A 27960-nucleotide genomic window follows, 5' to 3' on the forward strand; every position below is an offset into this window, starting at 1 on the left:
TGACATACATGGCCCACTAAATGTTCCACCGGGAGGTGTTTTGGGGGCAGCTTAGTACAGAGGGGCTTCCAGAGTAGGTGGAGGAATTGAGACACAGGAGGTCACAGAGCTGCTGCTTCTCCCCCTTCAAAAGAGACCACTCTGCCCCATTTATTGCAGAGTCTAGAGGAAGTTGACACAGCGGCACGGCGCAGTATGTGGTGGAGAGTCTGCAGCTTGCTGGTTTGGTTCCCCTTACAAGGTAGGTAAGCACTTAGACCTCATGTTGTTTGCTGCTCAGTTCACCCAGTGTTTTGTCAGATCTACCAGTCAGTTAATCATCTGCATTCTCCGAGGACCTACTAGAGAAGACAGCCAGGTAAGTTTGCTAATATGTTCCAAGTCACACCAGAACTCCATGTGAGGGATGTTACTGCATTTGTTCAGTCTCTTGTTCAGTTAACAGAGGACACAGAGAGGAGCATTGTAGGGTGTGTCTTTGGGTCTGTGTTATGGCAACATGTGGCAAGCTTTCTGGATCTTTTAAGAGTGTACCACTTGAACAAACATTTGTTTAGGATTTTAAAAATTTCCTTGCTCTGCATAAATCTTAGCCAAATAATGCAATTTCTCTGAAACTCAGTCTCTCCATCTTGAAATGAAGATGATAACAATGTTTGATCCACTAAACTCCCAGGATCATTGTATGAATCAAATTTCGAGTGTGAAGGCACGTTGAAAATGACAAAATGACAAACTACTCTTGATTAGCTCAGAGGTAATAATAAGCCAAATAAAACTCTGTGCTTCTTTCTTAAGAGTCAGTTATACCTTATGTTTTATTATAACTTTCAAATTTTATTTTTGGTTCTTGAATTCTAAGGCAGCATTATGGGAATGAAAGAAAGGCTCAGTTACCTATAGCGTGCAGGTCAAAGCGTTCCTGCCCAAAAGCAAGGGCAGAGGTGTGGGTGTCCCTGGACATCTGATTGCAGCTCACCTCCGGCTCTTGCAGAGGAAACCACACAATGAGCTGCTTGCTTGTTGTGTGTATGTGTTTCCAAATATTGAGCCTGGAGTTGTTTCAGGTAATGCACCTGACCTTCTAAATCTGCATCACCATGGAATTGCATCAGAAAGTTGTTATTTAAAGACTAGATTTCTTCTTTTGCATCACTTTCTTCAACTTTTTACTTTATACACTTCAATATGAGCCTTGTGGTTTCATCCCTGAACCCTAAAGCATGTGATAAGTATTCAATTTTGGTAATAAATAATATTAGTTCCTTAATAACTGGCTTAAAGAATAGCTACTATATTCAGGGAAAAACCCCACATTTCAACAGCTTTAGAATGCTTCCAATTATTCCAAAGCTTAAAGCCTTCTATTGACCTTAACTTTTTCAGGATTCAAGTCGTTATTGTCTCATCAAAATACCTCACAAAAACAAGTTTTTAAGTAAAAATAGCAACGACTATGTTTTATGGTAAGCCTAAGGCAGGGGTTTTAGAAATGTAATCAAATATTATTTATAAAGGAAACAGAAATATATTTATTGTGTAATGTACAGAGCTAGGTGCTTTTTATTCATTGCATTTAATTCTAGCAATGATACTGAGGTAGGTATTAATATCTCTAATTTACATATGAGAAAATTTGAGGCTAAAGAAGTTAGATAGCCTGCCCATGTCTCCACAAATAGTAAATAACAATGTGAACATCAGCCTACAAAGCACATAGTAAAAGCATTTTCTCATGAATTTGTGTGCATGTGCTGGGTTGTGTGACAGAACACATGTTTCTGAGTGTGGGTCACTAGTTTCAAAGGCACGATTTGCAGGCCTTGGAAGATTTATTATTGACAAGTCCCGATGTGAAAAGTCGCCCTAAGGGTCGCCCAGCGGGCATCCAGTCTTGCTGATGCCGGAGCACAGGCTGCCCACTCTGCCCAGATCTTGCCCAGGCCCATTGGAGTCCCAGTAAGAAAGGAGCCGCCCATGTTGCTGTCTTGTTGGTTAAAAGCCAGCAAGTCGTCAATTCCAGCACCGCTATAAATCATCAGCTGCTTTTAGCTAACTAGATTATGGAATGATCACTCTACCTTCTTCTACTGTGCAACTTCTAAGGCTGCTAAAAATATACAAACCAGAAAAGTCCAATAATCTTCCAGCCTACACTCTTTTTTGAGGCTACCATTGGCATAAATATCTACTAGGATGGCTAGCTAAAACATAATAAGAACAAAAAACTTTTTCAAAATTAATCCCATTGGCCTACATTGTGGCTGATGAAAATTTACTAATTTGCACCCTCTATTCTGGTTGTTTAGTGGAGGGTACGATACAGGAAACAGAAGGAACAGTTGTAATTTGAGGAGGGTCTTGTTGATTCTTCATTTCACTAGGAAGAAATCACGTGTTTGCTGACACTTATTTGAGACAATTTCTTTCAAGTTATACTGGAAATAAGTTGATTTGACAAAACTAGATTCATCTTCTTTTTTAAGATTTTATTTATTTTTATTTAGAGAGGGGAACAGAGGGAGAAAGAGAAGGAAAGAAACATCCATGTGTGGTTACCTCTCATGCGCCCCCCACTGGGGACCCGGTCCACAACCTAGGCATGTGCCCTGATTGGGCATCAAACCGGCAACCGGTTTGGTTCATAGGCCAGCACTCAATCCACTGAGCCACATCAACCAGGGCTAATTCATTTTCATATTTGTAATTTTCTGTATTGATTCTATCTAGAAACAATAATTATTCCTTTTTGTAATGTTCTAATGGAAGCACATTTTGCCTGCTACTTCATAATACTCATGTAAATAAGGCCCTGGTTTGAGAATTAACTAATTGTTAACTTAGAGAATTAACTTAGCTCTAATCTTCATTATTTAATATAATAAGTACAAAGTTAGCATCTTAATACTGAATATATACATTATACAGGTACTCATTTTTAGCTATTAACTAATGCTTAAAATCTTACTTTGTAACAAATAATTATAAAGTACTGTGCTAAGTACTATAATAAAATCTACTCAAAGCCTTTGGGGATCTGGAGGAGAGAGTGGGTAAGTCCTTGTGCAGAGGATGGAGCCCAAAGACTCGTTTGGGCAGGCTTTGACAAAAGTTGGGTAATGTGAGTTGAGTCTTGAAGGAGATAAGCAAAGAATTCTGGGCCAAGGGAACAGCATGGACCACAGCTAAGTATCTTCATTAGCCTGGAACTTTCTAGAAACAGCAAATGGCCATCTGCGTGGAACGTCTGAGTAGTAGAACCAGAAAATGATACTGGAGAAGATAGTCTGAAATTTTGGTCTGATTCTTAATATCGATGGGAGCCTTTACAAATAGTCTAATAAAGAAACACACATGATCAAATTTGTATTTTGAAAATCTAATTCTGGAAACAGATGAGGATGATAAATTAGAGGGAGCGGAGACCAGAAGGAAGTAATTGCCATGGTTCAGGAAAAAAGCAATGGAGGTCTCAACTAAGGCAGCAATAGTAAAAGAAAAAAAAGCGGGGGGGGGGGGGGGGAATATGTTGATTAAAGGGATGTCCTGGAGAGAGGGGGTGCCTCTCAGACACTTGGTGTGCAGTAGCTGGTGATGACATTCATGAGTATGAGGGATGCCGGAGTGAGGCAGGCACTATATCTGTGCCAGGTGTCCATGTGATGCAAGGAGCAACAGAAACAAAGTGAGTTCCAACTGGATGTGGCCAGCTTAGTGCAGGACAGACTCTGTTCTGGAGCTTTCAAATGTATCATGTGCAAATTTAAGCTACTAAGGTAAGAAAAAGAAAGAATACTTTTTTTAGTCTCCTGTGAAGACCTATGGTAGACATGGAGATTACACACAACTCCAAAAACCTTGGGAAAAAACAAGGAATCTTTAGAACTGGCTAGGTTTTATTTATGTGTAGGTGGCTGTGGCAGCTGCTTGCCCTTTGGCCTGAGGATTGGTTGCATGTGCTTTGGTGTGAAGCCACTCCACTATTAGGACAATTAGTTAATGGGGTCCAGGCTGGAGTGGTGATGATCACGGGTTCCATGTACAACCCAGGCACAATCAACGGCCTTCATGGACTGACTCAGTGAGTACCTCATCACACGTGCTATGCATGGATGGATGAATCCAGTCATGGAGTAGCAACTGAGCCCAGAAATCAATAGTCCATGCGGTGAAGTGACCTACCAATGCTTAAGTGGTGACTCCAAGAGAGGCCACATGGTCACTCACTGCTGAGCTCTGCATGCTCTGCACTGCGAAGCCACACAGAGCTGCTCTGCAGGTGGGAACACTGAAGCTCAGCTGGGGAAAATGAAGGGGTAGGCATGGCACTTGGGTCTACAAAAGAAAGGGTGAATAAAGGCATATGTGTTTTCACAGCCTGCAGGGAGGAAGTGGTGGGCAGAGAGGATGCCCCGCACCCCATCCCTCTGAAGAAAGTGAAAATTTGACTCTAAACTTAGGTGAAAAACAGTTTAAAAGATGAGTGCCAGTTTGGTTATCAGTGTCAGTGAGAGGACCACGAGGAACTTTTACTTAGAAGATGTGCCATAGAAACTTAGGTGCAGCGATTGTCTCCCACCCTTTAACACGGCCTAGACTCACTGCACAGTATTGTCAAGCACCACGGCTGGAGCCATGCGGGTCGGTGCTTTCTCACGCAGGCTAGTCTTCCTACAATGATTAACTGAGTCTCAATCAAATGCAGGGTCTAAATGGCAACTCTGAAGGACAAATAGGCCTGTAACACCAAAAGCAAGGCTTGGAGCAAAGCAGAAAGAAAACGATGGGTTTTCTATGCCTCAAGCACAGCCCTTCCCCTCTCACCTCAGGCATCTTCAGTGTGGTCAGTCTGCCCAGAGCCTGACACTGAAATCTCAACAGCAAGAGCAAACACTAATCTTAGGAGATAAGATCACTTAGCATACACTAAAAAGCCATACCATGTTTCAGGACAATTTTTAAGACATTTGAAGAATTAGATGACACAATGTAATTTATAAGCATGCCTCCCAAGAAAAAGACAATGCTACACACATCTTTAAAATGAAAGGCATTTATTCATAAACAGGCTGCAGATAAACTTTGTCACTCCCATCTCCTCAAAGGCAGGCTTCCCGTCTAGACAAGCATTTTACTAAAGGGAAGAACATTGGCGAAATTTCTAAATATCAACTTCTGACCCGAAGGATGAAATCAGGACATATTGATTAATTCTAGTCTTTTATTCAGTTATTGATTCAATGTAGTAACTACCCTCCTGACTCCCAGTGTTCCAATAACAGCAGGAGAGCGAAGGTTTGTAGAGCCAGCACCAAACCACTGCCTTCAAAGCTGACACTGTCATAGTCTCTGTGAGGAACAGATTTTAGGGAAACATAAAATGTACTCACTGCCCTTCAGAAAATCCGGTTTGTTGTGAGAAGCAAGCTGATGCACAAGAATCAGAGAGCAAAGCAAGAATCACCATGAAATAAATGCTTGTGGAGATGATGGCAGTTAGTTCTAGACTCAAATTCTGGGCTCAGAAGCCGTTTAACCTTAGAAAAAGTTCTGTTCTCATTTCAAAGCCTTTCTACTACTATCTTTATTACTCCATTATGGGTTGATTTTGTAGATTAGAATATTTCTTTTTTAATTACACTTTTTATTGTTGTTCAAATGACGTTGTCTCCATTTCCACCCTCCTTTCTCCCCCACCCCAGCCAACCCCACCTCCCACCCTCCATAGATTAGAATATTTCTAAACGACCCAACCTGAGCAGGATTCTGGCCTCATACCTCAGCGCTTTTTTGAAAAAACAAACAAACAAACAAACAAACAAACAAAACACTCTTTTATTAACCCTTTGTTGTTTATTGTAGTATTGGTTGATGATATGAGTATTTTTCCATTAGGACTTAAGCGAACTCTTTTTCTAGGAAAGTCAGAATGAACACAATACAATACAATAATTCTGGCTTGTTGTTGCCAGAGGCTAGACTGAAATTGAAGACCTAGGAATGGAACAAACTAAAAAGTCTGCACCAATTAGTTTGCAAAGCTTTCCAAAGCATTTTTTCTAATACTTAAAATTCATCACAAACAAATAACTCCCTTCTCATTTCTTTCTTTTTTTAAGATGTAAAGTAATGCAGTAAAACTCATATCTGTTGTTCACAATTTCTAACCCCACAGTATTCTTTATTTTTAAATTACTTTATTGTTGTTCAACTACAGTTGTTTGCATTTTCTCCCCACCACTCTCACCTACCCCAGCCAAACCTTCCTCCCTCCCTCCCTCCCTCCCTCCCTCCCTCCCTCCCTTGCTTCCACTCTCCTCCTTGGTTCTGTCCAAGTGTTCTTCATACTAGTTTCTGAAAACTGTTCTCCCCTCTGTCCCCTCCAGCCTCCCCTCTGACTATTAGATTGTTCTTAATTTCAATGTCTTTGGTTATATTTTGTTTGCAGTTATATTTTGTTTGGTTATATTTTGTTTGGTTATATTTTCCTAGCAGCAGAATTGCTGGGTCAAAAGGCAGTTCCATTTTTGGTTTTCTGAGGAAATTCCATACTGTTTTCCACAGTTGCTGCAGCAGCCTGCATTCCCACCAACAGTGCACTAGGGTTCCCTTTTCTCTGCATCCTCTCCAACACTTGTTTGTTGATTTGTTGATGATGGCCATTCTGACTGGTGTGAGGTGGTATCTCACTGTGGTTTTAATTTGTAACCCCGCAGTATTTGTATGTTTGAGGAAGTGTTCTGTACTTTTATTGATAAAAATTGTCATCCTCAGAAAACTATCTTTTTAAATTTAAAACTTGAAGAAATAACAAATAGCAATAAATGGGCCAATTTCCTTTTCTATCACTACCCTTTTAGGGAAAATGAACTTATAGCTACTTAAAATCAATTGCTTACTACTCTCTGGGGGTGGCGACTTGGGGAGACCAGACTGTTGTGGGCCAGGATAGAGCATGGCTGTGGACTTCACATTGGAAGAGATCTGAGGCTTTCTTTCTCCAGCGTGGAAGCTTAACTACCCCGTGAAGGGCAATGCCTGATTCACAAGAGCCCACGGGCTGTAACAATGTCTTCCCAGACGCCCAGACTTGCACTTGAAGGCACAAGTTGCTAGTTTCATAAACTGAGGCCAGAAGGGCTCAGGCTCCTTGGGGGCTCGTCACTTAGACAGTCCAATCCAGTCACAAGGGATGGACTTTGTAGCTCCCAGACCTGGCTACCGATCCCAGCTGCAAGCCCCGCTGACCTTGCGGTTCTCATCCCTCATCTGGAGACTGCACCAAACAATTCTTCCTTTATGGGGTCAGTATGAGAGTTAAATGGAGGTAACAGATGTGACATGGTTGCTGGCGTAGGACAGAGCAAGTGCCCCGGAGATGCTGTTCCCCTTCACCCCTCCTTTCCCACCAAGACCCCACGCCTCGGGCAGAGCCTCTCCGCGCAGCCCTCGCGGCTCCCACGCCCCGTGCCGCCGCTTCCCTCTCGCAGCTCGCCGCCGACTCCTATCGCGCTTCCATAAGAAACGAGCACCAAACGGTGGAACCGGTGACTGTGGCCGGGTGGAGACAAGTCCCTGCCTCCGCTGGGGGCGGGGGGCTGCAGCTCGCTGACCGTCCGCTCTGCTCTCCCCGCAGTGGCCCTGGTACCGGAGCAGACGGAGTCGGGGACTGCGGAGACGATGACAGCGGAGACGGTGACGGTGGAGCAGGGGCAGCCGGTGGCGCTGCACTGCGCGGACGAGCGCGCCGGCCCCGCGGCGCTGCAGTGGCTCGCCCCGTCGGGCTTCACCATCTTCCTGAACGAGCTCCCCGGTGAGTGGGAGGCGCACGCCGCCCGTGGGTTTGTACACGCACGGGGCGGGGGGGGGGGGCCAAAGCCTGCGCCGGTCGCCGGAGCCGGGTTGGGAGGCGGCGCTCGGCCCCACCCACTGACGCGCGTGGCTCCCACGCGTTATTCGCTGCCTGCCACAGCAGGTCTGAAATGGTCGTGCCCCTGTCTCGCCCGCACAGGTCACATTCTGCGTCTCGGTGACCACGAAGCGGCCAGTGGTGCCAGGTGGCCGCGGGACGGCCCTGTGCCCGCGCGCAGCCGCCCCCTCCCCACACCTGCTGCTCCGTTTCCGTCCGCGCAGGCCGTGCCTGGGCCTCGGCCAAGCCCACACCGTGCGCACAGGCGCAGGAAGTGGGTCCCAGGCGCCCGCGATGGGAACGGGCCTTTTTCTCCGTTTCACTGAGCTCTTATCGACAGAGAACATTAGTGTGAGATGTACAACGTAGTGAGTTAATATGCGTGTATATTCAATATGATACCACAGTAAATTTAGGTAACACCCACTACCTCACTTAGCTAACATTTTTTTTCTTGCAGGGTTCTTTAAAGTTTATTTAATTCATCGATTTGAACAGGATTTTATTATATCCTCCCCTTCATAATGAGATTATTTATATCTTTTAAAAAATTATTGTATTGTTCAAGTAGATACGATGTTATATCTTGATTTAGTGTGTCTCACTGCCACATACTTGGAAAGTCTGTAAAACAGCAAATTTCATTCTGCTTTTGAAAAGCAGAGCCTCTAAAAAATGGAATATGCTTTGAAAGTGTTATTAAGTATTGATATGTTAGATGTAAAACAACTAATGATCTCAAGCTAAAATAACTGTTAATACTAGATTCCAATAAAGTACAATCATTACTAATTGTAAAAAGTTCTAACAGAAAAAACTTTAAGGAGAGATAGTTCTGTTATATAATGCTTTCTGTTGTTTTGTTGGTTTTAAACCTTGAAGGAGATGGACGTTGTCAAATGTCCACAGTTGAAGGCTCGACCTAGCTTAGCGGCTCCAGGCAGGGGTAATTTCTGCCCACCAGGGAGCGTCTGGCAATACCTGGAGGTAGTTCTGTTGCCCTCACTGAGGAAAGGCAGGGGAAGAGGAGGGTTCTGGCGCCCAGTGAGCAGAGAGGCCGGGAACCCCCGTTAAACGTCCTACTGAGCACAGAACGGTGCCCACGACAAGGAAGCATGGCGTCGGATGTCAGTGGTGCTGAAGCTGAGAGTTCCGGGATTCTAGTTCATGTGACATTGGAACACACAACCATGGTTCCCGACCAGGGACGGCCTCCCCTGATCAGCCATTTGAGGTTTAACTATTTCAGGCTTGTTTATATTATAAACCTTAACAGAAAAGAAAAAAAGGAAGGAATAGAGAGAGGGAAGGAGGAAGGAAGGTGGGAAGGCAGGAAAGACTGGGGGGCGGGGAGGAAGACAAATCTGCTCATTTCAGGAGCCTCTATTAGCTAAGGGACCTTTCACCGGAGATGAATTTCCCAGGTCAACAGAGAATCAAGAGGTACACTTGCTATTGGCCGGAACTTTCTAGAGCTTGCCTTTTTTTTTATCCCCCATTGGCTAACACCTGGAAGGACTAAGTCATAATTTTAGGAGAACTTCAAATAACAATGAACTTTTAAAAAATAGAAATAAAAAGCACCCAGCCGAAGCAATGAATATCAATGCATTTACATTCCATTCTTTACATTCATTCTGACACAACAACACCAAATGAGTCAGATCTCAAAAAAGGGAATCATAGAGAGGCACTTTTCATAATGTGAAAATAAATTCTTTAAAATTCTTCTGCAACTGAACCCTCTACCAGCATAGTGTCCTTAATTTCCTGCAAACACAAATGAAGCAAATTGTTTATTTCACAGATACCAGTATCAAAATATGGCATTTCCTAAATGAGCTTCTGGCTTGTTCAGGAAGTAAGATTAGTAAGTGAACTCATTCAAAGGCATGGTACGTGTTCCTTTAACGTGTGAAATTCAAGAGCTGCTCCTGAAAGTAGTCACCCCACTGAGAGTCTGCATCCATCTGATAGCTTTTTCATAACAGTTCTTCCCTCCACCCCGTACAGCTTTAAAAAACACCAAATACCAGCTTCTTCGTCACTCCTCCAACCAGCTCTCCATCAGCCTGCAGAATGCAACCCCACAAGACGAAGGCACGTACAAGTGTTTACAGTACGGCGACTCCGTGAGAACAAAGGAAGTGAAAGTGATCGTGCTGGGTAAGGGCCTCAAAGCCAGCGCACCCGGAACCTGAGATATCACTGTAAACTTAACATTTTAGTTTACAAATGTGACCTCCAGCAAACTCTGCCATCTTTTGTTGAAAGGAAACAGAAAGGAGTGTTTTGAGTTGCAGGCCCTAGAATAAAATGTGAATTCGTGAAATTCATCTTTGGCATCAAGTAAATTTTCTCTTCGAGGAACCGAGAAAAGAGAATTCCCATTTGATGACCTGGGACTATGTGCCAGGCACTGCATGAGGCTCTAGAGAATCCAGGTGACCAAGGCACAGTCTCTGCCCATAAGGAGGTCTCGTACTAGCCTAGGAAGTCAAAACAGGTATGTGAATAAAGTAGAACATTAGGACAGCACATCCTGAGACGGATGAGTTCAGGTCTGACTGCACTAGACAATCAGCTCACATCCTCTGCCAAAGCAGTTTCCTCACCTCCGTTGGGAATGGGGGTGGGGTGGGAGATGCAGGGAGGGAGTGGCAGCCTTCTGATTGACTGGATCTTGCTCAATTCTGTAGATATGGTCAGTTTGCTTCAGCTCAAGTCTTACTATCTTTATATTTTTGCTTTATTTTTTGTGGCAGAACAGCTCAATTAAAAACATAATTCCACATATCACACACATGAATTCCTTAAATTTCTCTTATTGTAGTGCAGTGTGGTGCCTTCCACAAAGTAATGGCATGGTGAAAAGTGTCAGGAAAGGAGGGGGTCCTGGGGGGTGGTCGGGAACCAGCGTCACTGAGCTCAGGGGCTGTCTTTTTCCAGCCTTCTGGCCATCCCCAAGAGCACTCTGGTGCAGGCTGGCTGCATGCCCTTCTGAGCAATCATAGCACCCATGCACATGCGCACCTCTGTCACTCACTTCAACACACGAGCTTTCAATGAACAGGTTAGAGCCCAAGTCTATCACCAGACTGTTAGTTCCTTAAAGGGCCTTTTCCTTTCCATACTTCTATTGCCAGCATTTGATACACCTTGTGCATACTTGGAGCTGGCTTTACAAGGTCTCTCCAAGGCAGGTGGATAAGCACATAAATGTGGAAGAGTGCAGGTCTGGGCCGCAGTGAGAAGAGAAATGGGGAGGAACACAGTGTCTAACTACAGAGTGTTCCCAACACAGGAGCAGGAAGGGGGGTGGTCAACGAACCCTTTATAAGACAGATGTGCCTTTGATGCTGGGAGAAGACAGAAGTAACTTTCCTCTCAGTGAGTCACAGACCCAGGAAAGTTTAGAGCTAATAAACTCATAAGACAATTTCTTCATGTCACAGACAAGGGAGCGATAAACCCACATTCTTACAACTGGTTGGTGACAATGGTGCAGCTATGATTCAAGTTCCTATTCCTCACCTAGTGTTCAACCAATAATACACAGTGATATATCAAATGTGAAAAGTGCTTTTGTCACAGTCAGTTTGGGAATTTTCAGTGACTAATCACGTACTAAGTAACAAACATTCTCACTGTAGCAGAAGTAGCTTTACAGATATATAACAGCCCTTCAACTACGTTCTGGGAAAATCAGGGGAAAACATGCTGGTAATTTAGACCACTCCCTACAATGACCCCTGCAGAGTCCTAGGCTCTGTGCTTTGCTGGGATGTGTAGACCAGCTGAGTGAGCACAAAAATCCACTTTTTTCTAGCAACGCCTTTCGAGTCAACCCTGGAAGCATCAGTCCTCAGAACGCAAAACAGAGAAGAATATGTTATACTTAACTGCTCCACCACTAGAAGTAAGCCGCCTCCGCAGATAACCTGGCACCTAGGGAGTGGCGTAGAGCTCTATGGTGAGTGGAGAAAGGGTTCTCACCTCCTTTGTTTTCCTTCCTCCATTTCCAAGGGATTGTTCTGTGTTCTGTCGCCCTCTGGTGGCAGTAGGTGCCGGACAACACCATTCAGTAATTCATCTGTCCTTTTCCAGACAAATTATCTTTATGGTCAATCAATATTATATTTCAATCTTGAAAGGCTCATTGCAAATAACATGATTACATGTTTTGCTTATAACATAGTAGAACCCTAAAATGTAACATTTATTTTAGCACCTTTAAGTCTGACAAGGTTTTATGAAATAAAATCAGAGGCTATTACCTCTGAGCATAAACTTTTTAGTAGGTTAAAATTGAAAATATATTTAACATTATACATGATCTTTCTTATATAGTGCAGTACCATGTCATGCCCTCAATGAAAAATACAGATATTATGGTAACAAAGAATCTGAACATTTTGATTGAAGCAGAGAACTAACTTGTCATGCTTGGAAACTATAATTCGTTCATATTTCAACAAACATTACATTTGATTTTACATAATCATTGGTCCTGAGAGTTAGAAGGAATTCTTTGTTGTTGAGGAAACCAAGGGTCAAATGGAATTTAGACAGAAACCACCTAAAACCCAGATCTGGTTCTCATCCAGGGCCAAGGCTACAGCATTAAAGATCTCCCTTTAATTTGCCTTATTTATTAAGTCAGAGTGACCTGTGCTGTTTCACAACAGCGTCAGGCTGTCCTTCTGATATACTGTTACAAGCTTTGGATTGTCTCAGTTGCAAAGGGTTTACAGAAACCTGTCCATGCTGTTCCCCTACTTCCCTTTGTCACAAGGGCCAAGTGCACACCATGCAGGGGTCTGCAGTCAGGATGAGGTTAGAATTTGAACAGGTTTGCCACGGTGTCAAGATCCTCGGTTTTTGAAGAACCAAACCCATCTGATCACATCCAGTAGCCACGGCCTCATCCACCGCCTTCGATTGCCCCCCAGGTGAAACCTCTCATCGATGTGACGCGGACGGGAAGTATAACAGCAGCAGCACACTCCGAGTCCGAGCATACGGCCCAGACTCCACGGTGAACTGCATCGTCCGACACCCAGGCCTCCAAGGCCGGAGGCTGGTAGCATCTTCCCGGTTTGAAGATTTGGGTAAGAAGAGCTGATGACATCCATACTCATTTTAAATTTACCTCAGTATCATACTATCACACAAAATTAAATGGGGGGGGGAATCTTTCAGAGTGAAATTACTGTCAGCAAAGCTCTCCCTAATAGCAGATTCTTTCAAGGATCCACACTTCTCCAGCTGGGCGACGGGGTTGCAACTATTCCAGCAGAAGCAGCCCAGCTGCGCAGGGGGCCCAGCCCGGTGTTCTGTGCGGACGGTGTCACGCCTGCTTTTTGAGAGTGACAGCTAGCGGAAGTTGACCTTCCATCGTTTTACTGCAGTCTTGTTTTTGGAGAGATCATGTGCAGCAATATGATCTTTATATCTGACCAAAAAGAGGGTCATATTAACTAAACTTGTCTAGATCATTTTATGTTAACATAAAGCACTCCCTCTGTGACATTAGGTCATGATTATTCTTCAGATCTCGTTAAAACTGTTTTGAAGATTTTACAATAGTTTAACTATGCTAATAATCTGAGCAAAACACAAAATAATAAAAATGAACAAAACATCAAATATTAAATGTGAAGTTGCTTCCATTTTCAGAATCCCCATTCTCTGATTCTTTCACCATAAGTGAAAGAAATAATTTTTAAACCGCATAAAACCTTTCGAGCCAATAAGCCTCCCATGCTTCTCACTCTTTGAGTAGTGTGTCCCCCACATCTGTTGTGAACTCCCGAAGTGCAGGACTCCCTCACCCTAGTGAAGGAGCGCCTGCTGGAAGGGCTCCAATCAAATGGAGTAACTGATCGCGAAAGGCATCTACTCCCGAGAACCACCGGCTGGGCTGCCTGGGCTGCTGTGCTCTGGTTGACAGTCCCCTCTCTCTGCCACAGGCTTTCCTGCTCTGGTTACACAGGGGCCAGCACCAATAACTCCACTTTTTATTACAGAATCGTTCATTACAAAATCATAAGCATGCAATTCTGTAACATAAGAATATCACACTCAAGCATACCATGTGACATTTTAGGTGAAGTGTTCAAATTAAAACTATAAATTGTTACACCCATACTGTTTCCCTATCGACCACACTCGGGCAGGTGTTACTGCTGCCAGACCCTGTGCAGTCCTGCGTCTCTGCCTCGTGCTTTCCAAGGCTCCCCTTCTCCTGACCAAAGCAGTTCCTGGGGCAGCTGCAGGCAGAAGCTTGCAGACCCAGAGCTGGGTCTGGGTGTGGTCCGACGTGAACATCCCTGCCTCGATAGGGTTCAGGTCTCCCAGCCTCACCCCCACCAGAGGAAGGGCTCACAGGGCACGCAGGGGACACAGCAGGATCACCAAGGAGAAAAGGAGACTTTTCTTATCTGGTGCTTCTGAAGGACATTCTGGTTCTTAAACAAGAAGGCCAATAACCTGGGCACCGCACCTGGGGGGCCTGGAAGGAGATGCGCTGCGTGGACTGCAAAGTTTTTGTGTTCCAAACTGGGAGTCTTTTGTTTTTACCTTTTTAAAAAATTGTTGTTCAAGTGCAGTTGTCTCTATTTCCTCCCTAGTACTCTCCCCCACCCCAGCCATCCCCACTCTCGACCCCACCCATCTTTGGTTCTGTCCATGTGTCCTTCATCCACGTCCCTGAAAACCCCCCTCCCCCATTACCCCCCCACCTCCCCTCTGGTTACTGTCAGTTTGTTCTTAATTTCACTGTCTCTGGTTAGATTTTGCTTCCTTGTCCACACCAGGAGTCTTGATTTCCTATTACTTATTTGAAGAGGTAATACAAACAAAAAGTTGAGCAATGGTGGAACTAAATTTTAACATTATTTAATATTTATAATATTAACAAATATTTAATACTTACTAACTTTAAGTGGTCGTTGTAGCCAGTGGACACTGAATTGGATAGCAGAGAGCCGTACTATTTTGACCAACTAGAAAGATAAATAAATCATAGTGCTCCAGCGTCCACCTAATCAAAATGGCAGTCTAATGTGTCTGTCCAGCAGCTTGCCAATGCAGAGGACGGGTCAGAGTAAATACAAACTCTAGTTTATATATATATATATACACACACACACACTCACTTTTATATAAAACATATTAAAATATACAGTATAACAAAATGTATTATAAAATATATTGTATATGTATGCATACATGGTTTACATATACATACCTTATACATGTTGTTGGATGTATAATGTAATTATATATATAACTTGTCCATAAATATATAATTATCTAAATTTACACAGTATGCATTATTCTGGAGGATCTTTCTATTTGTCTCCAATACTTGTAATATTATGCTCTTCTTGTCACTCGCTTTTAGCACTAGTACTTCTATTGGATTCACTTTTGAGCACGTTCCTCTCTTTTTTTCTGGAAACCCTCCTTCCTTCAGTCCTCTCGGGCGGCTTTGCGGTGACAGAGTTCATGTTCGTTTACCACCTACTTTACTGTTTCCCTAATGTTTCCTTGCTGGTTTCTCTTCCTTTCTCAGGGCTCCTGTGTGCAGTTCGGACTTTTTTATATTTAAAAGAGTAATGCTTGACTAGGACAGTAAATTTAAGACTGCAGAAACTCTTTGATTACATAAAAAGCTGTGAAGAACTCATTGATTTTGTAAAGACATCACCCACTGTCACTTATCAGCCACAATATCTGCAACTCAGCAGGCACCTTCTTTACATGCTTCTTGGTCACAAGCCTGGTCCTACACAGACTGCTCATGTCTGTGCTGAGCTGAACCTCTGGGAACATTTCCAAGTCTGGTTTTCTGTCGCCCAATAACATTTAGTAAGCATCGTGCTTACTAAATAGCTGAGCATTGGGCTAAACATGTTGTATGAATGAACACATTAATTTTCACATAAAACTCCAAGAGGTAAGTGTTGTTAGTACCTTCATATTACAGGCATTAAAAATGAATGAGCTTCAGCAAGAGTAGGCATCTTGTTCAAACTCACTCATCAGAAAGCAGGTAACAGCACTGGACTTCAACCCATTCTGAGCCTGACTCCAAAGCCACATGACACTTACAGTAGTTAAACATGTCAGTGGGTGACAGACTGACAGACAGATGGATGGACAGGTCAAGGCAGTAGAGGCAGTGACTACCGCTGGCTGAGGACTGCCGGACGTGCCACCGCCACTCCACAGAGGCCCCACACGCTGTGCATCCAAGCCAGGCAGCTCCGCAGGTGGGCCGTCAGCGGGAGGCCGGCCCGCGGAGCAGCTGAGCCCCAGAGCGCGTAGTGCGGAGGTTTCTGCAAAGCCTCCACAAGTGGGTAGCAGCCAAGTCCATTCTCCAGCCTGTAGTACTGAGCACGATGTGGGCAACGTTCTCCTCTGTAATTGCAAAATTTTGTTTTTCCCCTTTTCTAGTTACTACTCAAAAGCTAGCTTCAGGTGTCCTGGAGAACAGCCCTCTCCCCTCTCAAGACCCTTGGCAGTCCACTAGTACCGGTAAGTGGCAAAACCATTAAAACCTGAAAAAAACCATACCTCTCTGGGAAGTCGGTTTTCCAATTCTAAGTTTTAAGAACACTTTTCCTTTTAATTTGTGCCAAGACCATCCATGCAGGACTCCCTCCAGCTTTGTGGTGAGCCGGACGAGTGCCATAGTTAACTATCCAGTGTGTTCACGAGTAACTAACACCCTGCCCCTCTCACACACACACACACACACACATGCACACACGCATACAATGGTGACATTGGCATTTCCCTGTCAGACACACACCTGCACACACACGATGGTGACATTGGCATTTGCATTGTGGTAAAGGGCCAGGTAGAATGCACTGATGGGGAGACTTCTTTCTTTGTTTGTCCATCTAGAATAGACCAAACACAAAATAAAGACTTCATGTCAACAAAGAGCAGAGAAGCAGGGCCTGGAGATTTGGTGTTTTGTCCTCACCTTTGAGAAACAAATTTACCTTTGAAGTTTCATCAGTTACTTGGTTGTAAGAACTCAGTCAGCTCTCGATGACAGCATTGAACTATAAATGCAGAAAAATTTAGAAAGCCTAGATTATAATCCCAGTTTTTTATTTTATTTTTTATTTTTTTTTAGAATTTTTTTTTAATTATTTATTTATCTTCAGAGGGGAAGTGGGGGAAGGAGAGAGGGAGAGAAACATCAATGTATGGTTGCCTTTTGTGCGTCCCCTGCTGGGAACTGGCCTGCAGGGAACCGGCCTGCAACCCAGGCATGTGCCCTGACTGGGAATCGAACCGCGATCGTGTGGTTCGCAGGCCCGCGCTCAATCCACTGAGCTACACCAGCCAGGGCGAATCCCAGTTTTTTAGACAGCAAACCCACTAATGGTTAACTCTGGACAATGATCTATATTTCACTTATATTTGTATTTCACCCAGCACAGTCCCTGGCACCTGCAGCACTCGGAAAATGCCCTGTGGATGAACGAACACGTGGGTGGGTGCAGGCAGTCGTGGGGGGCTGGGCATGGCCTGTCGGCCCGGCCGGGAAGCCAGGAACCCTAACAGTCCTTGCTCTGTCTCAGATGGGCCTGGGACGACTCGATTTGGTGAGATAGGGGCTTTCACGTCATTGCCACGTTCACCGTTCTGAGTATCAGATCACACTTAACATTCTTTATCTTGAACAGTATTTAAAAGTAAATGTCTGGAGGTTTTAAAAACTGATAAATATAATATGTACAATACACTTTTTTTGAAAGACAGTGGAAGTTGAAAATACTGTGAAGTGAAATAGCCACACTACTTGTTTTAATAATCCAATATTTTTACAAATGTTTAAGCTCTAGTTGTCTTTAAATTGGCTAATACCACTACTAAGCAACTCAATTATCTCTGCTTTTTCATATATAACATAAGGTTTTTAAAATATGGTTTCTAAAATTCCTTTCACCTTTAATTCCTACAATTTTATTGCCATCAATTGAGCCCATTTTCAGTAGAGGGTGGCTGGTTTTGAGGCAGGGGACAGCACAGAAGGAACTCTGAGACTGCACTGCCGTCACTGGCCAGCACCTAGCACGCTGGTTGCCAGGAAACACCGTTAGCAGTTAGACACAATGAATAGTAAACCGAGGCAGGGAGGAGGAAGGAGACGTGTCTCACGCGCTAACTCAGTCCTGAGCCTGGTCTGATAATACTGCCAGGTGTTCCAACTCCACAAGAAACTCTACGTTAGCAAGAAGGAAGGGAAGTCCTTGAAATTCTATGTAGTATATCCACTATCTGGGAAAGAAAACCTTGAAACTGTGCTTTTATCCCAAGGCCTGGAATGCAGGAGAGGGTCCATGGTGCCCAAAGAAGTAGCTAATAAATAACATCGGAAAGAGCCCCAATTTTAATGGACTGCCTCCTGTCATGTATTTGTTTTATAACAAGATGAGCAAATGGGGGCTTGAGCAAGATAAGGATTCAGGCTAACGGACCCCCACACATACCTCAGTTTGGGTAGTAACATCCCCCCAGGACAGCTGGCACCATATTTAACCGTTAATTAATATGTAACTTATGTACCTGTTTTCTCCTATCCAGACAACCATATAAGTCCTCAGAACAAACCCCGCCCCCTCTCTGCTCTTGGGCCACTGGGCCTCTGGCCACCCTGGGGGCTTGCCACCCTGGTCTTCAGCTGCTCTTAACTTTTGCCACCCTGCATTGCCCTGAAACTTTGCCTTTCAACCCCAACTTTAGCTAGTCCCGTTTTCCTCCATGGGAACAGATCACTAATAAATAGATTGCGCACTAATAGATTTGCGGATCTATAATTCTTTACCTGCTTCAGCTGGAAGAATCAGGCTTCTCCCATCAAGAGTTTAATTGCCCTTGTGTATGGGCTAAGTGGAAAGAGACTGCAACAGAAAAAAATGTGGAGGAAAAACAACAAAATCAGAAAAGATTTTTGTGATTTTTATAATTTTTCTTACCTAACAAAGACATCTTGGTGGATTCCACTTCTGGGGCAGGGTGGGAGGGGGCAAGCGTAGGTTTGAATGACAACTGAGCCTTCTTTTCAACATAAAGATCATTGCTTTGTGCATTCCAGGCTGTAGATTTTCCTCCCATAAGGCTTGGGATGCCATTCCTAGCTCTTCAGTTGTTGTCTGGAAGCCCCCTGAGGACCTTCTCACTCAGAGGCCTGATTCAGGAAAAAAGCACAAAACGGTAGTTTTAATTTTGGGTTCTGAGCTACTTGGCTCGGCCACTGATTTGCAGCAGGACTTTAGACAATTTACTTAACATCTCCGAACTCTGTTTGCTCAGAGCTGTGGTGAGAATTAACATATTCCAAATGTTTAAAGCCTGGAACAGAGTAAATGCTCAATATACCTTTACCTTAAAGAATGAGGCAGGTAAGCCAGACCATTTGTAACTAATTTTGGAAGAAGTCAGAAGTTCCAAAAGGACCTTGTTGTTTTCCAGTGAGGATCACTTAGTTTGGTTTCCACACCCCTTTGCTGCTTTGGGTGATTCTGCGTGCACACACATAGTTCACACACACTGGTGTGCAGATCACATGTTTCTTTGATCTTACTTGCAGTGATGGAAGATTTGAGGACATTGGAGACTGACAAGGAAGAAGAAGAACAAACCACTCAAGACCCTGACCTGACCACTGGTGAGTGTCCCCCACTGTATTGTAGAGTAAACACTTGACATTTTCAGCTCTCATGAGTCCAATAGTGTTTTTCAGTCCTCATTTTCTTGACCCTTCTGCTGGTTGATCACTCCCTTGTTCTGTGACTTAGTTGCCTGCTGGTTTCCGTGACACACTGCCAGTCCTATGATTTTCTCTGTGTCCATGAGCAAACTTCCCTTCCTCCTCGCACTGCTAATATATACATGTGCTTCTAACTGGACATCCCTGTCATTGGTTCTTTCCTGAATTCTTTTTTAAAAATGTATTTTCTTGATTATGCTCTTACAGTTGTCCCATTTTTTCCCCTTTATTCCCCTCTGCCCTGCACACCCCCTCCATCATTCCCTCCCTCCTTAGTTCATGCCCATGGGTCATACAGATAAGTTGTTCGGCTTCTCCATTCCCTATATTATTCCTAACTTCCCCCTGTCTATTTTGTACCTATCATTTATGCTTCTTATTCTCTGTACCTTTTCCCACATTCTCTCCCCTCCATCTACCTGCTGCTATCCCTCCATGTGATCTCCATTTCTATGATTCTCTTCCTGTTCTAGTTGTTTGCTTAGTTTGTTTTTGTTTTTGTTTTTTTAGGTCTGGTTGTTGATAGTTGTGAGTTTGTTGTCATTTTACTATTCATATTCTTGATCAGCTTCTTTTTCTTAGATAAGTCCCTTTAACATTTCATATAATAAGGGTTTGGTGATGATGAACTCCTTTAACTTGACCTTATCTGGGAAGCACTTTATCTGCCCTTCCATTCTAAATGAAAGCTTTGCTGGACAGAGTCATCTTGGATTTTGGCCTTTACTTTTCATAACTTGGGAATACATCTTTCCAGCCCCTTCTAATGACTGCAAGGTTTCTTTTGGGAAATCCGCTGATAGTCTTATGGGAATTCCTTTATAGGTAATGCTCTCCTTTTCTCTTGCTGCTTTTAGGATTCTCTCCTTATCTTTAATCTTGGGTAATGTAATTATCATGTGTTTTGGTATGTGCTTCCTTGGGTCCAACTTCTTTGGGACTCTCTTTGCTTCTTGGACTTCCTGGAAGTCTATTTCCTTTGTCAGATTAGGGAAGTTCTCCTTTATTATTTTTTCAAATAAGTTTTCAATTTCTTGTTCTTCCCCTTCTCCTTCTGGCACCCCGAGGATTCAGATGTTGGAACCTTTTAAGTTGTCCCAGAGGTTCCTAAGCCTCTTATCATTTTGTTGAGTTCTTGTTTCTTCATTCTGTTCTGCTACTTTGATTTGAGTCCTGGTTTCCTTCCCTTCACTGTTGGTTCCCTGTACATTTTCCTTTATTTCACTTTACATAGCCTTCACTTTTTTCTCTATTTTGCAACCATATTCAACCATTTCTGTGAGCATCCCAAGTACCAGTGATTTGAACTCTGAATTTGATAGGTTGGCTATCTCTTCATTGCTTAGTTCTATTTTTGGTGCTTTGATCTGTTCTTTCATTTGGGCCATAGTTTTTTGTCTCAGTGACCCTGATATGTAGGAAGAGGTGGAGCCTTAGGTATTCACCAGGGCGAGGCAACCCACTTTGGTGTGTTGTGGTGCTGTATGTGGTAGCAGGGTCTGAGAGGGAACAAAGCCTCTTGCTTGGCTCTTGGCTGTATTTCAGTCACCTCCTTCACTTCCCACAAGCAAATTGGACCTTTCTGGTGCTTATTCCCACGTGGGTGGGTTTCTGTACATTCTAGGACCCTGTGGGTCTCTCCAACAAACTCTCCTGTGAAGCTAGGAGTTTGAACTGCTACCGCAACCCCCACAAGTTTTTACAGTCAGAGGATTTGAGGGTTTCTTTCCTTGTGCTGGACCCCTGGTTTGTGAGGTCTGACTGGCTCCCTACTTGTTCCACCCAGTTTATCCACATGCAAATGTGGAACTGCCTGGTTCACTAGCTGGTGCCCTGCCCAGTCTGCCAACTGCCCGCTCTTCACCCGGGCCCTCTAGCCACCACTGTGTCTCGAGTCCTCTCCTCCTTGGCTACCCGTCTCTGCCCCTCCTGCCAGTCTGGATGAATATTTCTTCTTTAACTCCTTGGTTGTTGGACTTCCATGTAGTTTGATTTTCTGGCAGTTCTGCTTATTTTTCGTTTTTAAATTTGTTTTTGTCCTTCTTTTGGTTGTGTGAGGAGGCAAATATATCTACCTATGCTTCCATCTTGGCCAGAAGCTCAGAATAAAGTGCTTTTTCCTGAATTCTTAAAGTGGGCACCCATTCCCAGTACTGCTCCTACTGCCACCAGGCCATAAATTTTATATCTGTATTTCCAGAACATTCTCTTGAGCATTAGTCCCTGTTTCATTCCATTTTCTACATATCGATAGCTGAATTTTCTGTTGTCTGCTCAAATTCAACATTGCTAAAACTGAACAGCATCTTTTCCCACAAAACCAGCCTGTCTAAAGCAGGCCCGAACCTCGGTGTCATCCTTCACTACTGTCTGTGCATATGTGTGTGCACACACACAAACATGTGAGGTCATTCAGCTTCCAAGGACTTTTGAGTCTTTGCTTTCAGGTGTTTGTCCACTCTCAGCCACCACCACCCTGATCCAGACCCTCGTCATCTGCTGTGTGTGGTACTGTAACTTCTGTTTCTCCTTTCGGAGTCCTTTCTAGCACCTTACTATCCAGACATCCCTCTCAACACCGGTGTTCAGAACACCTCGGTGGCTTCCCCTGGTCTACGATGCAGAGCATGAGTCTAACCCCCCCCTTAAGGTGCACTCTGCCACCTCCCTCTGCCATTCCACCTCTCACATCCTGATGAGAATACCTCTTTCTATAAATGTCATCTCATTTTAATTGCCTTGCCCTCATTTAGCCTAACTGGCACTAATGAAAAGAAAGTCCTCTTCAGCCTTCTTCTTACCCCTTTTCAATTCAGTATCTTCACAGGACAGTTTCCTGACAAACTTGGGCCACTCCTGCCTCTGAATCCCTGAATACACTGTTAGATTAAGACACAAAACTTGTGTCATTAACAAAGACACAATTTGTGTCTTTACAGTAGTACATAAAATTTATGTCTATAACAATGTGGATCTAAAATTAGGCATAGATATCTTCTGTTCATTTGTATTCCTCTATTTGTTTATACATGGAGAGAACGGTCCCCAAACAACAGGGGTCATGTCATTTTCAGCTCCACGTCTGATGTCCACACACAGCTGGATCCCCTCGATTACTTGCAGTTGAAGTGAGGGAACCAGCACAGTTAGTAAAGCTAGAATCTGTGGAATCACCCGAGAGGTCCACCTGCGGAAGTCTGGGTTCAGAAAGACCTTCAGGGCTTCAACTAGTCTATTTCCAAAGCCTTCATGTGAGACCACATTTAACCTGGCCAAGATCAATAGATATTCATTTTATTTGTATAGTGTTTCAAACTTCTTAACAACCTCTTCTGCTAAACAACACTTTGCTAAAAAAAAAATTACTCCTTACAGCTTTGAACCCCCTGACTATAATTTAAGTCAATATTCTCACACACTTTCTTCATAAATGAAAAATAACATTCAATGTCTATAATACTTAAAACCCTTTTTCAAATCATCCCACAAAATATCTTTGTATTCTTGTTTTCAGAGACTAAATAGTATGACTCTACCTTCTGGGTGAAGCTCTTGTTCATCTCTTCATCCTGGCTGGCTGTTAGCCTGCACTGTATTCTGGAAGTGTTGGGTACACTCCTCGGTGAGCAGAGAAAACCCCTCAAACTGTCTGAACTCCTTTCATTTTCCTCATAGGCGCAAGTCCTCGGTATCAAGCGTTGATGAAGAAGAAAAGTGGCATACTGCTGCTCTCGCTTATGTCCTTCCTTCTTTTTATACTCTTCATCATTGTCCAGCTCTTTATCATGAAGCTTCGGAAAGCACACGTGACATGGAAAAAAGGTGAGCAGGCAGAGAATCTGATGGTAGAGGCTGCAAGATGTGGACCCAATGGCAAGCAAAGAGGAAATTCTGTCCACTAAAGCTCTTCTGTTAGTTGATGCACAAATCCATTTGCTAAGTGTGGTCCCTCAAATAAGCAGCCTTTGCTTTATGGTAGACAAGGGTGTGAATCTCCAGGGACTATAGGGAAAGAGTGCAAGGCCAAGAGAAACTAGAGCAGCTCCAGGAACTGGAGTCATGTTACAGAAACTTATATTCACAAAAGGATCCAAAATAGAGAGCTCCCCCCCTCTGTCCATCCATCCATCCATCCATCCATCCATCTGACGTGCATTCACCAAGCCCTTGTTCTGCATCTGCCTTGTCCCAGGCCCCAGGGCTCTGATTGTCTCATATTCAGACCAGGCGCCTCTGTCAAAGTTCTAATTCTAGGAGTGGTCCATCAAAGGTCCAACATAATAGACCATTTCAGTATCATTTTTTCAAAAAAACACACTCAGTTTCCCTTGACCGTAATGTGTAATTTTTTCCTAAGCATACCAATTAAAAAGTTATTGTTGGAAACAGAAATATATAACTAGCATAGAAAATACCTATTAAAATACATAGACTCAACATTCATCAGAGCTAGAAGGGACCTTAGAAGCTATCCAGAATAACCCATCTACTTACTTTGTTCCATAAATATGTGTCAGCATTAAGTCCCCTCTTTAATTTGGAGTGGTTATTTAGCCCTATGCAGCCAACACAGTAGCCACAATCTAGCTGTAAGGACAATAGACACACCCGATTCTGAAGACTCAGTACACACACATGCACACATGAAGACAAAACCATGATATAATAATATATGGGGTCTACTAGTTAAATGAAACATATTACTAACTAATCTCACCTGCTTTGTTTTACTCTTTGAGTGCAGCTGCTGGGAAAGTTAGAGTTATATGTGTGCCTTGCATTGTAATGTGCTCAGGCAGGGCTGACTCAGCCTCATACGGCTCCAGCACCTCTACTGACAGACACCTTGTGGTGTCTCAAGGCGAAATATTACATCCTTGAATAGCTCTGACCCTCTTACAAGTACCGCTCCTTGGAGTTTGTCATCGGTCTCTCTAGATGTTCAGAAGGACTAGGATTCTCATGATAAGTAGACTCAGAAACAGGGTCTGACTTTCCAGTGCACCTGCACAACAGGAAATGCCATAGTGTGGCTTCCAAATCTCCCACCAATGCTTCATCCCCAGAGTTCTTTAAGGGCTATTGAAATTCTCCTTTCCAGAGGACACTATTTGATTCTCATTACTGTCCTTCTGCAATTCTTATACTGCCTAGTGTGTACCTGTAGGACTCACAGTAAAGAGTGAAAAGGGATTTGTTGAATGAATGAAGACATAAGGTAGGGGAGGGAGAATGATAAGTCCACTGTGGTATAAAAACAAATGTATCATATTATTCAAACATGCCTTTCTATATGGAGATGATATCTGTGGCACCTGAAATTACTAACTTAGCTTTTTATTACAGAAAATGAAATTTCAGAACACACTCTAGAAAGTTATAGATCAAGATCAAATAATGAAGAAACATCATCCCAAGAGAAAAATGGACACAGTAAGTCAACCAGGTGACCTGAGATTTGAAAAATAAGCTTCATTGATTTATCTTTAAGGGGGAGGGTAAAGATAAAAATTGGAGTTTTAGCTGTCGAAAGTCAGCTGCATAAATCATGTTGTGATTAAGATGGACTTAAGATTAGGTTTTAAGGAGGGGTGTATCTTTAACATTGAAAAGCAGTGGTTAAGTTCAAGTAGCTGATGCTTTCCGAAGCCACCCCCAAGGCCTCACTGACACACACAGGCATAGCTCTGGACTGTGTGTCCTCCCATGCTCCAGAGTGCCACACATACATCCTTACCCATGAGGCACTTCTATGCCACATTGTCATTTTGGGTGTATTGGTTCAGCTGCAACAATTCGCCTTTAGGTGGCAAATAATTGAGTTTGCTCTGTGTGGACCCCAGATCCCAGCACAGAGCTGGGTACAAGTGAAGTGTCTGCTTAATTTGTACTGAGTAAATGAATATAAGGCTCAATTAATTCAAGCAGAAATGTGTCAGTTTTTGGATGATTTCATTGCAATTTCTCAAGCAAAGAAAAAATTTATGTAAAGAAAACTTTTTAAAAAGAGTCTAACAGGAAAGCCAGGGGGAGAGAAAGATAATTCTTGACAAAGATCCAACAGACAGAAGTAGATGTAAAGGAAGAATCTTATACCTTCCAACCATTTTGTTTCCTCCATGCAAATTAACTTGTTCTACTTGCCAAGAGCTGTAAGAAATGCAGTGAACTTTGCAGCTAGTTTCTGTGGATTTTACTGAGGTTTTTGTTAAGAAGTGCGTCTTTTACAACAACACTGCCTTTGTTTTGTTTTGACCTAGTAGGGTGTGAAATGGAAAGAAATGGCTGAACTAGCAGGGAGAGGGGAGCAGGGAGTGGACTGTGTGAGAACTGAGGGCAGAAGGAGAAAACGTGTGTGAGCTACGTACTGTTTGTTGTGTTGTCACCCACATTTCCATTACAACAATCTCTTCATCTGGCAAGTGGGAGAATGATGTCAATACACTGTGAAAGTGGTGTTGCATCCTGGGTCCATTTTCCTCAGCAAGGCAAACCCAAACAGTAGGATTACAGTAGGATTACAACCTTTGGCAGGAAAAGAACAGCCCTCAGCTCAGCCGCTAGACAAGCAGAAGCCCTTGCAGTTCCAACTTAAGACAACTTAAAATGAGCACCTGCAGGCAGGCCTCGCTCCCCAGAAAGGCCCATCCCTGGGGGCAGGCCCACCCCACCCGGGGGACCTTGGTAGAGGCCCCCTTTCCTCTGGGCTCCCATATCTGTGTGTGCCCTCCTGCTCTCCCAGCATTTCAACTGTATTTGGTTTTGCCTCTTACGAGATGTGCCCTGGCACCACTCAGTCTGGGAACAGAGTCACAGGGCTTGGAGCGGTCCACCCCAGTGGGATTTTTTCCCATAAACCCTGCTATCACAGTATGCAATTTTGCTGAAGACAATGTATTTGTTCCCTAGCAACCCATGTGATTTTATAGCAGAAATGTCTACACATTTTATGTTTGTATGTTTTTTTATTTAACAAGACTTTTTAAAAGTTACACTGTAGCCCTGACTGGTGTGGCTCATGTTGTTGGGCACCATCCTGCAAGGTGAAGGGTCTCTGGTTAGGTTTTGGTCAAGGCCACATGCCTAGGTTGGGGATTTGGTCTCTGTAGGGGAGGATGTGAGAGGCAACCGATGGCTGTGTGTCTCTCACATTATGTTTCTCTCCCTCTCTCTCCCTCCCTTCCCCTCTCTCTAAAAATAAATACATAAAATCTTGGGAAAAAAGTTAGACTATCACAATGCATTCAGATCATTTATATGCATCCATGAATATCAGATACAATATTTAAAACTTTGACATATGGGCCTGAAAATACTGTGTTCAGCGTTTCAAATAAAGGAGCGCCATGTTGTTCAAAATAAATTCTCACCTTCGACATGTTTCTCCTTCAGCGTCTCGTTCTAGGAGCTGCACGGACTATATCACACAGCTGTACACAGAAGTGAAAACGAAAAGGAAGGACAACACACTGCATTCGAAATTAAATGGACACCATGCGGCTTGCACTCCAGAGAGCATCGTGTAGTGCTCCCTGCAAGAGAACATGTGATTTTGGGGCAGCCACACTGTCTCTTCTGTGGACAGCTCCTGGGAAGCAGTGTGATCGCTGCAACAGGGACACATGCCTGGAGTGCAGTGCAGGATGGTGTCCTCCAATGACCATCAGTCCCAGATTCAGGGCAGCAAGATGAGGCCCAAACTGTGGACATAAAGCTTCATTCGTGGTTTAAAAACTAAGTGGCCTTTTATACCTGACACTACTTCAGAGCAGGAAGATGCCACTGAGCCCTGGAATCTGGGTCCACGTGACCCACTAACATGTTACTGTGAAAGAAGTAGCAGTTTTTAGATGGAATTGGTGGAAATGCTTAAAAATTAAAATTAAAAGAAAATCTTTCTTTCTGGTTTGAGAAGAAGTTTGAGATGAAATGGCCCTAAAGAAGGTCTGCAGTGCTAAGATCTTTGTTTCAAGATGGACTTTAGGATGGACCCAGCAGGCACACTGTCAGGGAGAAGCGGCACCTGCCTGTGAGGGAGCCAGGAGCCAGGAGCACCTGAGACGAGTGCGGGTGCAGGGCAGCCCCCAGGTGCCACCTCCTCAGGCTTTCTCTCCACGTCATAGGAGCTGACCTGGTGACATTTGGCATTTCATTACAAAAACATGTGCAAAGGAAAAAATAATGTGTTTGATCAACTGATTATTAACCTAGTACTTTTTAGAGACTAACTAACAAAGAGCAGAATATATTT

The 27960-nt window shown here is 43.6% G+C and overlaps 1 protein-coding gene across 4 annotated transcripts; it reads left to right on the forward strand.

The window, feature by feature from the left end:
* On the forward strand, positions 1–27960 carry CRTAM (cytotoxic and regulatory T cell molecule). Of its 4 annotated transcripts, none has more exons than XM_053659482.1 (10): positions 1–241; positions 7637–7813; positions 9923–10075; positions 11739–11882; positions 12862–13020; positions 16373–16453; positions 19524–19607; positions 23385–23531; positions 25056–25142; positions 27102–27960. In XM_053659482.1, exons 1-10 carry the CDS (start codon positions 196–198, stop codon positions 27233–27235), a joined length of 1212 nt encoding a protein of 403 aa, XP_053515457.1. In that variant the 5' UTR covers positions 1–195; the 3' UTR covers positions 27236–27960. The 4 variants fall into 4 exon arrangements, with proteins under 4 accessions (XP_053515457.1, XP_053515460.1, XP_053515459.1 ...); XM_053659485.1 differs by having other exon boundaries at positions 25056–25155; positions 27102–27217; XM_053659484.1 differs by lacking the exon at positions 1–241 and adding an exon at positions 254–358.

Source organism: Artibeus jamaicensis, unplaced genomic scaffold, assembly GCF_021234435.1.
Source record: "Artibeus jamaicensis isolate MK-2021 breed Jamaican fruit bat unplaced genomic scaffold, CSHL_Jam_final scaffold_660, whole genome shotgun sequence".
In the NCBI taxonomy this organism is placed as follows: domain Eukaryota; kingdom Metazoa; phylum Chordata; class Mammalia; order Chiroptera; family Phyllostomidae; genus Artibeus; species Artibeus jamaicensis.